Source organism: Mauremys mutica, chromosome 11 (assembly GCF_020497125.1).
Source record: "Mauremys mutica isolate MM-2020 ecotype Southern chromosome 11, ASM2049712v1, whole genome shotgun sequence".
In the NCBI taxonomy this organism is placed as follows: domain Eukaryota; kingdom Metazoa; phylum Chordata; order Testudines; family Geoemydidae; genus Mauremys; species Mauremys mutica.
The window spans coordinates 69,932,398-69,945,984 of NC_059082.1; the positions used below are offsets into that span (position 1 = coordinate 69,932,398).

Genomic DNA, 13,587 nt, shown 5'->3' on the forward strand with positions numbered 1-13,587 from the left:
CTAAAATAATTGCTTGTTCATTCTTAACGTGGACTTTGCCATCATATCATAAATATGACCTTCAGGTGTGTTCTTTAAGGAGTGGGCTCTTTATAAGTGACTCCATTTCTTTGCAGCTGGTGTGCCTATTATCACCTCGCTAAAAACATTTTAAAAATTCATCCCCAATTTAGAAAAATAACACTGTTGCTCTTTTTTCTAGGAATTGTCTTTATTCCAGGAACATCCCAATTAACGGCCAAAGACATTTTCTATAGACTCCAGGCTTCGAAGGCCAAGTGCATCATTACCAATGACACACTGGCACCTGCAGTGGATTCTGTCATGCCTGACTGCCAGTTTCTGAAAACCAAGCTAATTGTTTCTGAAGGCAGCAAGGATGGGTGGCTGAATTTCCAAGAGCTACTCAAGTAGGTATCAGCTGTTTTAGCAATGTCACTATAAGAGTAAACAAAAGCAAGGTGTATCAGTTAGATACTGATGAGGAATCCATTTCTAGCATAGACTTTAAAGTCGGAAGGGACTATCATGATCATCTAGTCCAGTGGTTCTCGAACTGCGGGTCGGGACCCAAAGTGGGTCCTGACCCCATTTTAATGGGGTCACCAGGGCCAGCATTAGGCTTGCTGGGACTCAGGGCAGAAGCTGAAGCCCAAGCCCCACCCTCACCCAGGGCAGTGGAGCTTGGGCTGCAGCCTCCTCTTCCTCCCCCACATCCTTCCAGGGGCAGCAGGGCTTGGGCTCCTGCCCCCCACCTCCTCCAAGTCATGTAGTCACTTTGTTGTCCGAAGTGGGTCAATGAAGTTTGAGAACCCCTGATCTAGTCTGACCTCCTGCACATCGCAGGCCACAGAACCTCACCCAGCCCCTCCCGTAATAGACCCCTAACTTCTGGCTGAATTACTGAAGTCCTCAAATCATGATTTAAATACTTCAAGATACAGAGAATCCACTATTTACACTAGTTTAAACCTGCAAGTGACCCATGCCCCATGCTGCAGAGGAAGGCAAAAAACCTCCAGGGTCTCAGCCAATCTGACCCCGGGGGAAAATTTCCTCCCAACCCCAAATATGGTGATCAGTTAGACCCCGAGCATGTGGGTGAGACCCACCAGCCAACATCTGGGAAAGAATTCTCTGTAGTAACTCAAAAGCCCTCCCCATCTAGCATCTCATCACAGACCATTGGAGATATTGCTTCCAGCAGTCGCAGATCAGCTACATGCCATTGTAGGCAGTTTCATCAGACCATCCCCTCCATAAACTTATCAAGCTCAGTCTTGAGTTAGGTTTTTTGCCCCCGCTGCTCCCCTTGGAAGATTTGAATGAAAAGCTTTGCCATCCCTCCACTCACTCACTCTAGTTACTGCATTAACTTTAATTTCTCCTCCTTACCTTCAGGGCCCTGAAGAGCTCTGTCCTGGCCTGTGCCTTAAAGCTTCTGCCTTTCCATGTTCCCCAGGCTCCATTATGTAAACACCACCAGCCACAAAGCCCCATTCATTTCCCTCTCCCATTCCACACCTTTGTCCCGGTTATCTCATGCGTGTGCAGCAACCTGCCTGCCTTCTTGTCAGACCACCGCACGCAGATTCACAGCTTGCTACTGTTTCTACAGTGCCCACAGAAGAGCAATTTACAACCCCGAAGCCTCCCTTTGCAACATATCTTTTCTGTGCCTGTCTTTTAGAGCTCAATCCAAAGCCCACTGAAGTCAGTGGAAAAATCCCCTTGACTTCACTGGACTTTGGATCAGAGCCTTAGACTGTGAGTTCTGTGGGGCTGTGACTGTTTTCCCTTGTGAGTTCTGTTCAGCTTTGAGCCCCTGGATCTCTCTGTGTAAATAATTTTAGAAAAAGCCACTAGAATATGCCATTGGGTTCTCATATCTTAGATTGCATGAGCTCACACATGGAGGCATGGTGTCTGTGAATAGCAGAATCCCCAGAGTTAGTCTGTATTGCTGTATTCTACAGAGTCATACCTGGTGCAGCTGGTTCTTTTGTAAGACTAGTAACCGAGCCCAGCATTGCTCTGTTACTGTCTGAACCGTAGCAAATATTGTGGGCTCTTGTAGAAAAGCGTGCATATAGTCACTGTTAGGAATTGTGTGTTCCACAGGGTGGCACCGGCTGACCATAACTGCATCAAGACAAAGAGTCGAGACCCAATGCTCATCTATTTTACCAGTGGAAGCACAGGACCTCCCAAAATGGCTGAACATTCCCACAGTAGTTACGGCATAGGATTTACAGTCAGTGGCAGGTATAACCCCTAACTGCTCCTAAGAGTCTGACTTAGTGATAAGATCCCTTGTTGAAGGGAAAGGAGGCAGTGACAGTAAAAGCCTTATAAAATGAGATATTTCAATAGCAAAGAAACCTGCTTTCCCCTCTCCCTTAAAACCACAATGAAAAGCGTTTTGCAGCAAAATATTGTAATTCAGATCATCACCAATCATGATTTGTCACCCAAGGAACAGGGTAAGTGGGCTATTCCACTTGCAGAAAAACAGGATAAAGCTCAATTTTTGAATAGCACATGGGCATTTCCTTAAAACTAAAGTTTTCTGGGACAGATCCTCAACTGATATAAATCGTCATAGCTTGATTGAAACCAATGGCTCTGTGCTCATTTACACCAACTAAGGATCTTGCCTCTTGATTTTTGCTTCATGGGGAGGGTGAAATTTCATGAAAATTTTAAAAAAAATCTCGCAAATCGCAGGCAAAATGTCACTCCAAATTATCCACCTCTTGAGTGAAGAAGAGATATTGGCCTGGTTCGTTCTTTCTTCTGTTTATAGCTGCATTACCTTTATTTCCAGCTATTGTGTATTATTGGAATATTCTTTTAATTGAAATAAGAGGTGAGACACATGTTAGACAATACAAGAAGAAAACATGGTCATGTGCAGAGGTCTTCAAAAGTGTGGAGCGCTCAGGTCCTAATGATGTCATTGAGAGCACCTCTGGAAATCAGGCTATATCTGTTACCCGAAAGAACATTGGTGCTGAACGTCAAGTATGGGGAATACTAGAGTCACTGTGCAAAACACTAGGGTTGAATCTCATATACACTTGGGATCAGCCATGTTTGGAGTGTAACCTGTACTTGTGAAGCTTGAATGAAAATGTCTTATGCGCCCTGGTCCTGATCCAAAGGTGATTGTAATAGAAACACTCCTGTGGACTTCAGTGAGCTTTGAAGCAGCCCTGTCTGGTTATCTATCATTCTGAGGCTTCTCATTTTATTTTGAGTTTCAACCTTATTGATAACCATATGACTGAGAGAGTCAATAGAAGCCATTTCCTTCAGGTTCCTAGAGAGAGAGCCTGTGGTTTAGCTGCTTTCTCTGATCTAGGAAGGGAAAAAATTCCAAATAGCGCATTCAGCTCTGGAGCTAGATGCAGGCTTTGTGGCTCGAGCCCACTGCTGTAAATAACACATTCTAGAAGAAAACAGTAAATCTGAAACATGAAAAGAGAGAGAGAAAGAAAAGAGGAGGGAGCCCAAGAGAGGGGGGAGGAAGGATCTTTACGATCAAATTTCATTTCTTTTGAACTTTGTGCTGTTCAGTGAATGCGGCTTGCTGACACCACATCTTCTAAATGAGGCCTCCAGCCCCTTTTCCTTATTATCTTGTAACCTGCATTCCACTCTCTCGTGCTGCACGCGACAGCCTCTGACAATAGATAAATTCTTTCCCTCTGCATTATCAGGTACTGGCTGAATCTGACTCCCTCAGATATATTCTGGAACACGTCAGACACAGGCTGGGTCAAGTCAGCCTGGAGCAGCGTTTTTATTCCCTGGAGTAGCGGATCATGTGTCTTTATACACAGCATGCCACGGTTTGAACCAACAACTATTGCGAATGTAAGAATAACAGTTCACACTGCGGATTTTATTTCTATTTTGCATAGGTGAAGCAGATCCAGACAATTCAGAATCAAGTACACACTGACCCTCATAAATACCACTCTCCCCCTTCTCCCCCCAACAGCACCAGGTTCCCTTATTTTTAGTGCCTTCTGAGGAAAGGGGCAGGCAATGTCCTACATGCAGCCTCGCTCACCCTGGATTTTCAAACCGTGGCTGATGGGCCCACTTGTCCCTGTTGTGTGTCAAGGAGCCAGCCACAGAGCCCACGCCCCTCCACCTCAGCATCTTCTGTACACAGGACAGCCTGTTTTACCAAGCACATGACTGGGAAAGGCTCATCCAGTGATCAGGGCTTTTCCTTGAATCTGGAACATAGTCCTGGGTAATAATTAGCAGCCCTGACATTCGTGACTGTCTGAGGGTGAATACTTTTAACTGCTATGGCAACAGAACTTAATGATACAGACCCTGAGACATCACTGGCTTTCCTTACTGAAGTTGAGGGCCAAATTCTTCCCCACTGTGAATTTGGCCATTACATTTAAAATTTTAGGCACTCCAGTTCCACAGTGGTAGGTGCGGTATAAGAACCTGAATGGAACAGACTAAATCAGAATAGGATGGTGTTTTCTATGGCACTCATAGCCCCATTAGCCACTCACACACTTGCAGGATCAGGCCCCAATCCATCCTTTCTGTTCAGTATGGTAACTTTCCAATTTTTAATTTTTCCAGACTCTCTCAAGGTATCCCATAACCACTTTCTGCACAGCACCAACTGCCTACTGCATGCTTGTGCAGCATGGTCTTACCAGGTACCATACATCTGCTTATTGGTAATGGTAAATAGAAAGAGACACATTTTTAGTGATAGGACAGGTCTCGTTGTTTGGTTCACTACATTGTTTTTGTTTTATTTTCTGCTTTACATGGCACCTTGTTAAGGGGTCATTCTAACAAGAGAAAATGTTGTGCTGGAATCCTAGAGCCAATAAAAACCCTACGAATTCAGTTCCTGTGTAATATGGGAGCAAATCTTTGGAAAGACAATAAGGATGAACCAAGCCAGTTTGGGCAAGTGCAGCTACTTCAAACATGAGATTGTTTTAAGGCCCAGAGGTAGCTTGAGGCAAGTTATGGCCAACTTTTAGGCAAGACTGGATGAGAGTTATACCTGTGTAAGGCAGAATTTGTCCCATACATTTGAAAGTAAAATGAGCAGTTAAATTGGCCACTCACAAATTGATATTTATTTGGAAGTTGTATCCCGTGATATGCTATTCTCTAGAAATATTCAACTCAAATGGATGTGGTGCATATGTGTTCCTAGCAGTTGTTACACACTGGATAACATATGCAGTTTATTCAGAGCTGATCCTGGCTTTCTAGGGACTTGTAGCTGGAAGAGCAGGACTTGCATATATGTTTTAGTCCCGCCACAGTTGACTCCGCTGTTGGAAATGAATCAAAGTTCTGCGCTGCCAACAGCAGCCTCTTCAAACTTCCCTTTGTTTTTAGGAAATCAATATTGTCGGCACTTCTTTGGCCACCAGTGTGTAGAACAAACCACACAATGGTGTGAGAGATCTTGGTACCGGCGGGTTACTTTTCTGAGCACAGCCATACAAGCCCTCTGCTCTTCTTCACTGTCATAGTATGCTTGTTCAGTGGCATAAGTTTGCTGAGATCTGAGTTAGCTCTTCCAAGAAACAGATGCTCTTTCTTTCCTGTTGACCTCCACAAACGTTTCGTTTGCAAGGGATCCCCATCCTGGTACCATTGAAGCAAATGGAAGCTTTGTATTGACTTCATTGGAAACTGGATCAGGACCTAAGATGATCTAAGGCCTGGTCTACACTAAGAAGGGGGTTCGAATTAGGGTACGCAAATTCAGCTACGTGAATAGCGTAGCTGAATTCGAAGTACCCTAATTCGAACAACTCACCCGTCCAGACGCGGCGGGGTCGAACTCTGTGGCTCCCCCGTCGACTCCGCCAACTCCTTCTGCGGAGTACCGGAGTCGACCGCGGCGCTTCCGGAGTTCGAACTATCGCGTCTAGATCAGACGCGATAGTTCGAACTCCAAAAAGTCGAACTCTCCGCGTCGAACCGGCAGGTAAGTGTAGACGTACCCTAAGAGTCAAAGTATAACCTTCTACGGCATGATGATGATTTAAATTTTCCACAATGGCACTTGAGGTTGGAGGCATGTGTCAACAGTTTATAATTGAGGGAGATTGACCAGCTAAAACCATTTGCAGTGCTTTGAAAACTGTAAGGTTATTGATTCTTGTTGTTTTCTGTTCCTCTCGAGTTACAAATTCATGAGTCTGCGTCATTGTGTGACTGGAGGGGAGCCGCTCAATCCAGAAGTGATGAAGCAATGGAAAACCCAAACAGGTCTGGATATCTATGAAGGCTATGGCCAGACGGAAACAGTACGTCTGCACTAATTATCACATGGTAACCTCTAACAGTGTAACTTTACGGGGGCACAATGCATCTGGCAAAACCATAGGAAAGGGCAGGAATTTACTTAGTTCAAGGTTGTTAAAGAAGCTATAGCTGAATTAGGTAACCAACGTAACAACTAGACTTATAGATTTGAAAGCCTAAATGATCCATTATGATTATCAAATCTGACCCCCTGCATAACACAGGCCACAGAATTACACCTAATGAAGAGGAGTAACACTTTGAGAAAGAGAAACTAGAAGTAATTAGCTACAAAAACTCACGTGCCATATTTGAATTGCAATAGAAAACAGAAAACCAGCTTCATAGCAAGATTTGTGTATATAGAAATTTAGTGTCTGAACATAACAAAAATACCTAGGGCCAAATTCAGCCCTTCTTTAATTTTATCTTCAAAGTGGACACACAGTAATGCTGCAAGACCAGGTCCCTTTACATCCCTTTTCTGGAAAGTTGAGGTGTGTCCAGAGAACCAACTGCACAGCCAGCCAGGTACACAAGCAATCTCAGCAGGGGAGGTGCATAGTGGAGGTGGGAAACATGCACTGAAATGTGTGAATGATGCCTCTTGACAGTGACGCTGCGCCATCAACTGGTCTCTCTTGCTGGGAGTGGGTTTGTGGGAACAGAAAAGTTTTGTATGCCACTTGGCAATTTTGTTTTCTCCTCATACAAATACCCAGAAGAGGTGACATGGAGTTGGCCCTCAAAAGTTATCATGTGAACATTGTCGGCTAGATTAAAATCACTAAGAACTCTACTATGTTGCACAAATAAAAAACCATGTATTAAACAGGTAACAATATGTGCCAACGTGAAAGGAATGAAAATTAAACCAGGTTCTATGGGAAAGGCATCTCCACCTTACGATGTTCAGGTATGTTGATACATTTTCCTGGCTGAACTCTATCTAAAATATGAGAGGAAAATAGTTCTTATCCTTGTCTCCTCCTATTATAGTTGTGAATTGTAAATAAATTACATTGGGCCGGTCAAAACAATCATGTTTTTCTTCCTGCAGGTTGTAGATGACCAGGGTGATATTTTGCCTCGAGGAGAAGAAGGAAACATTGCCATCCGAATCAAACCTACAAGGCCATTTTGTCTTTTCTCTCAGTATTTAGTAAGGAGACTTCTTATAGTCAGAAAAGTTTCATGCCACTTACCAGACATATTAAGAAGTCCATAAGTTAAATCCTGGTTCTATTGAAATCAATGGCAAAATTTCCTTTGACTTGAATGGGGCCAGGATTTCACCCCAAAGGTTCACAAGGTCTCTTAGGGTATGTCTACGTAGCAATTAAAAACCCACAGCTGGCCCTTGTCAGCTGACTCAGGTTCCCTGGACTCGGCTATGGGGCTGTTTAATTGTGGTGTAGATGCCTAGGCTCTGGGACCCTGCAAGGGGGGAAGGGTCCCAGAGCCCAGGCTCCAACCTGACCCCAAACATCTACACTTTAATTTTATAGCCCCATAGTCTGAGCCCACAGCCTGAGTAGCTGACATGAGCCAGTTGCAGGTGTTTTATTGCAGTGTAGACATATCGCAAGACTCCCAGTCTGCCTTACGGTTTCCTCCTTGCTATGAGGTGGGGCAGGCAGCACACTATTCTAGATCTCTGTCTGGCACAGCATACATCTCCTGACACCCCAACACAGCTTTGTTGGTCTGTAGGCTCAGTGCTCCACCAATTTCCACTCCTTCCATTTGCCTGCAGGGGTGGAGAATGATGTAGCAGCCCTGCAGAAGCTGCTCTGCCACCCACACAGCTACCCAGGGACATTAAGAGATGTCATATTCCTCTGCACCTATGCAAGCCATCCAAGATTTTGGCCCTTTGAGTCTATGTTCTGCTGAAGAATATAGAGCACATGTTCCGGCTATATCCTGCATGTGTGGTCTTTTTGTCCTGCCCTTTGTTGGAGACATCACACCTGATGAAGTGTGTGTGATCTTAGCTAAATATTAGTATACAAACCACAGTACTGAAATCTCAAAGCATGAGTGATCATTTTGTCTTTTAAATGGTGATGGCATATTACACCCTAACATAACTACACAAATGGGAATGTTTCTTAGGTTAGTGCTAGTGTAACAGGCTTGTAAAGTGTGTCCCCTGTTGTCTTCCTCAGTGGATAGCCCTCATGGAAGGTAACTACTCTTGTAGCTGGTGGACGTACTCCTTGAGATAAAGTGGTAGAGAACTGTGTTTTGCTACTGAAACTCTAAGCTCAAAACCTCCCCTGACCTCTTGCTGGGTCATTGCACTAGTAAATAATAATTTCTCTCTTGAGAAGGAAGATTGTATATTTGAATAATTAGTTCTGCGGAGGGGAATTTCTGAGGGAACACATCTTTCCCTTCTCCCTCTAACGCACAGTGCTAATCAGTGTGGCTATATTTTTAAATTCAGATCATAATAGTATGTGGAATACACTGGTCTTGGAAATATATGATCATGTTTTATTTCTGTGCCCTGTAGCAAGATGGATGGATTACACTGCACTAAAGATAGTTAAGGTGTGTGAAATGTTGTTTGATTGTTGTCAGGATAACCCAGAAAAAACTGCCTCCACAGAGCATGGGAATTTTTATCTCACTGGGGACAGAGGGATTATGGATGAAGAAGGATACTTTTGGTTTGTTGGAAGGTCTGACGATATCATTAATTCTTCAGGGTAGGTCCATTACTATTGGGTTTGCAGGTTTGTCTTACAATGTTGCTCTGTAGTATCACAAAATACAATTTAAAAAAAACTTTTTCATGAAAAGATCAATAGTTTCATGCCAACGCTCTCTCTTAGATATCGTATCGGACCATTTGAAGTAGAAAGTGCCTTGATACAGCACCCAGCAGTCGCAGAATCAGCTGTTGCCAGCAGCCCAGATCCTATCAGAGGAGAGGTAAAAGGGCTGCTATAGAAAGACATACTCTGTCCGTGAAATGTAGAGTTCCTGCTGTACACAGTATACTTGCTTGGAATGAGTTGCAGATGCTGGAAAAAAAAACCTTGGAATATAGTTTTAGGTGTCATTATGAGAAAAGAACAAACAATTTTATGAAGAAATTTGGAATTTCAACTTTGTTTCCATATTGCAGAATTTGACATGGAACAATATTGTGTTTTGTCAGAAACATTGTGAAATATTTTTTCAACAAAAATTGATTTTTTAAAATTGTGTTTATCCTTTTCTCCCTTTTTTTGTCACAGAGAGCAGTAAAATTAATTAAATCCAATGGCTTTCTTTTTTTTTTCTTTTTCCTGCTCTGTAACTTTTCAAAATTTTCCCAGCTTTAGGAGAGTGTCATAGTTACAGTTTCTTTTCACAACTGTCACTTTTCAAAACTTCCTCCACTTTGGAAAAGTTAGAGTGGAAAAAAAAGAAAGAAAAAGTAAAATAAAGAACCATCCTCGACATGATTAATTCTGTTGCATTCAGTGGCAACAGGGAAAAGGGAGGGAGAAAAAGGGAAAAATAAAATTCTAAATTTTGAAATTCTCCATTTTGATGAAACACTGGATTAAAAAAAACTGAAATTTTTCAGTTTAAAAATATCACTTTTCATTTTAGTTTCAGATGAAAATTTTTGACTGGCTCTAGACATTATCTAGTTTTCTTTTTTTAAGTGAATGAGCATGTGGAAAAGCATTGTAGAAATGGTACCTCTCACAGTGTAGTATATAGAGAGACAAGGTGAGTGAGGTAATATCTTTAATTGAACAAGCTTCTGTTGATGAAAGAGACAAGCTTTCAGGCTACAGAGAGCTCTTCTTCAGGTCTGTGTAGCTTGAAAGCTTGTCTTTTTCACCAACAGAAATTATTCCAATAAAAGGTATCTCCTCCACCTTGTCTCTCTAATATCCTGGGACCAACACATCTACAACAAGGCTGTAAACAAAATATAACATACAGACTAATAAAGAGATACTATAGGTAAGGATCAGAGCCTTAGCTGTTGCAAACTGGCATAGCACTCCTGAAGTCATAATCTACTGATTTCAATGTAGCTATACTACTTTATCTCAAATCAAGATCTGGCCCAGGGATTTTAGCGTCTTAGTAGAATTGCTAAATTGCACCAGGCTTTTTTACTCTTCTTGAACTAGGTTATCTGACATTAGAAAGGCCCCAAAAGGCCTCAAAGGAAGAGAAACCATGGTTGTATTGTCCAGTAGAGATTCTGGCAGGCCATGGAGAGCTGCACTGCACTCTCTGCAACATTAGAAGGGGCAGCGTGGGTGCGGGACAGGAGCTAGGCAGGCCATTCATCCAGTTTTAACCAGACAGGCAGGCTTTTCTGAGGTTTGTCCCCCATCCAGTATTGAGAGAAAACTGGACATGATTTTGTCCAGTATCGGATGGGGGACACCATTTTGAAGAGTGTGCTGCTCCACCCCTGCTGCCATGACCTCACATGCACAGTGCATATAAGGTCCCACTAGCAGGGACAGGTCATGCAGTGAGGGGGTGGACCCACACGGTTCTCAGAAGTACCGGTAGCTCTGGTGTTCTGGGAATGCGTGAGTGGCCACTCTAGTGGAAGCATGGCCAGTAGGTCCATTCCTATGTGGATCCACAGGCCCAACCACGCAAAGCAGGTACACAGTGGGCTATAGTCATTGCTGCAGCCCAGAAGCTGCCATTGTAGCTATGCAAGCAATCCACACTTTGCCCTTCGGTTGAGAAAGGGGAGGATTTTATCCCTTCACCTCTCTGCCATATAGATCTGCTTAAATCATGCTTATTTCTATGATGCTCCAGTCACCTTCATAGCTGTCATCCTCCACCCCAGAAGTGGCTGCACTTCACGCTGGGGTGCAGTTTGTAAAACATTTTTGGATACTTTGGAATGAAAGATACTATGTAAAAGTAAGATTATTAGTCCACCAATAGCTATTCAAACTCACACCTTAGGCAAAGATTTTCAAAATTGGGTACTCAAAATTTGAATGAATCGAAGCCACTGAACTTTAGAAAATCAAGGCACTTATTTAAGTGCTATAGTATGGAATAAGGTGTCTAATTTCATACCCAGATTAGTCTTTTGGATTTGGGCTTTTTCATGCTCGCATTTTTCAGCCTTGATTGTTTATTGAAGACTAAACACACCCATTTATTGTCATTGTAACTGTTATTGCACAGGTGGTGAAAGCTTTTGTTGTCCTGGATCCTGCTTTTCTATCACATGACCCAGAAAAATTAGCTCTGGAGCTGCAGGAGCATGTGAAAAAGATTACTGCTCCCTACAAATATCCCAGAAAGGCAAGTACTCGCCCCCTGCTAAATACAGGGTATATGCGAAGCATGGCTTTTCTAAGTGTTTCAGAAATCAAGCCATGTTTATGACAAAGTACACCGATTCCTTTACAGTCTATTAAAAGCATTGTCTGTAACGTGCTCTGAATGCAATTCATTATGATGGAGTCACTCAACGGAAGCGGTGTGCACACACACGCTCACTCACACCCTGAGTAAAACTCAAGTAAACTGGGCAATGCTGGAAGGATTGAGAGGAAATGGAACCCATCCCTCACTACAAAAACATGATCTGGTAACTCCCTCCCATAGCCTGCTCCCTACCCACAGCTTTAGCCCACGAAACACGAACCTGTTCAGGATCGTAGTAAAAACCCCTTCTGCACAGCCCTGTGCACAAGTGTGAGTAAGGGGTTCACAGCAAGCTCAAAGCTGTACCAACAGTACTGACTCCCAGTCTCCTGTCCTGACCACTGGGCAGCAGTTTATTTTGCACATTCATTTGGGGGTTTTTTTTCTTCCCGAGGGCTCACAAGGAACTACGTCCCCAAATCAGAAAGGACCTGCCCTAAATGTCCTATTTTTTTTCCCCACACAGGTGGAGTTTGTTCAAGAGCTGCCAAAAACAGTTGCTGGGAAAATCCAAAGGAAGGTATTAAGGAACAAAGAGTGGGGAAGAACATAGCGTCGGGTGGACAGTCGAGAACAAAGCTTCTTTCACTTCTACCATCTTATGTCTCATGTTTTCACTTTTCTCTATTGGTCTAATATTGTGAACAAAGAGCATTAGCGGCATGGATGGGACTATTAACTACAAAAAGAAGAGGAGATAAACTTTCGTATAGAGTGCATAATCATTCCCACAAGATTTTAAAATAGAGATAATTTATTTAGGGCAAGCAGCTCTCATTGTTTTAAAAGGCTTTGAATCAGGCCATTTAGGAAAAGAGTGGATATGACTAACAAAAGAGAAGGCGGATGCCGGAATTGAAAAGGAAGATATAAGAATTTGGGAATCTATAGGGGAGGATGAGTTGGGAAACAACTTTCTTAGCCCAGGAAAATTTTCAAGATTTCAAAAAAATTTCCCATCCCAAATCAGGACAAAAAGGTCAAAATGTCAAAAAATTTCACAGACAATCCTAAATTTTTTTGTCTGGGTCAGTGGAAACATTTTGTTTCAACATTTTCTAAATGTTTCATGTTGATTTTGACTTTTTTTTTTGCTATAATTAATTTAAATTTCAAAATGAAAAGTCATTTAGAACCAAAAAATTGAATTTTTCATTTAAAAAATGTCCCATTTTGACAATTTCAAAATGTTTTTTTCCCTATTTTTTTTCGAAACAAGAAATTTGTCAAAACTGATGCTAACAGTTTTGGTTTTGATGAATTGGCATTTTCCAATGGAAAAATGTTTAGTCAAAATATTCACAACTAGCACTACTTGTGGATGTATTATCAGCTGGAAGAATTAGATTTTGGAAGCTTTCTTGCCCTGCTATTTTATTTGTCTTGTTGAGCTCATTGATAGTTAACTATTTAAAATGGGGAAAGAAGGGAAGAGACAAAGTGCTCTAGGTTAAGGGACAAATCAGACATACTTTACAGCAGAGGTCGGCAACCTTTCAGAAGCGCTGTGCTGAGTCTTCATTTATTCACTCTAATTTAAGGTTTCGCGTGCCAGTAATACATTTTAATGTTTTTAGATGGTCTCTTTCTATAAGTCTATAATATATAACTAAACTATTGTTGTATGTAAAGTAAATAAGGTTTTAAAAATGTTTAATAAGCTTCATTTAAAATGCAGAGCCTCCCCGGACCGGTGGCCAGGACCTGGGCAGTGTGAGTGCCACTAAAAATCAGCTCAAGTGCCACCTTCGGCACACGTGCCATAGGTTGCCTACCCCTGCTTTACAGCAATGTCTAGATATAGGCAATTCATTTCTTGTCCTTTCTCCATAATAA

General features: G+C 42.4%; 1 protein-coding gene across 4 annotated transcripts in view; it reads left to right on the forward strand.

The window, feature by feature from the left end:
- Window positions 1-12,892, forward strand: part of LOC123344132 (acyl-coenzyme A synthetase ACSM4, mitochondrial-like) — a 28,145-nt gene extending 15,253 nt beyond the window's left edge. For 3 of the 4 annotated variants that reach the window (XM_044979944.1, XM_044979946.1, XM_044979945.1), the window contains exons 4-14: window positions 203-410; window positions 2,122-2,265; window positions 3,723-3,879; window positions 4,621-4,700; window positions 6,200-6,323; window positions 7,157-7,237; window positions 7,382-7,483; window positions 8,911-9,038; window positions 9,165-9,264; window positions 11,506-11,625; window positions 12,218-12,892. In XM_044979944.1, coding sequence (XP_044835879.1) covers window positions 203-410; window positions 2,122-2,265; window positions 3,723-3,879; window positions 4,621-4,700; window positions 6,200-6,323; window positions 7,157-7,237; window positions 7,382-7,483; window positions 8,911-9,038; window positions 9,165-9,264; window positions 11,506-11,625; window positions 12,218-12,304 — 1,331 coding nt within the window. In that variant the 3' untranslated portion in view covers window positions 12,305-12,892. Of the gene's footprint in view, window positions 1-202; window positions 411-2,121; window positions 2,266-3,722; window positions 3,880-4,620; window positions 4,701-6,199; window positions 6,324-7,156; window positions 7,238-7,381; window positions 7,484-8,910; window positions 9,039-9,164; window positions 9,265-11,505; window positions 11,626-11,733; window positions 12,185-12,217 lie in introns of those variants that run through there. The other variant, XM_044979947.1, reaches the window with a different exon arrangement.
- Window positions 12,893-13,587: the final 695 nt, after the last annotated feature.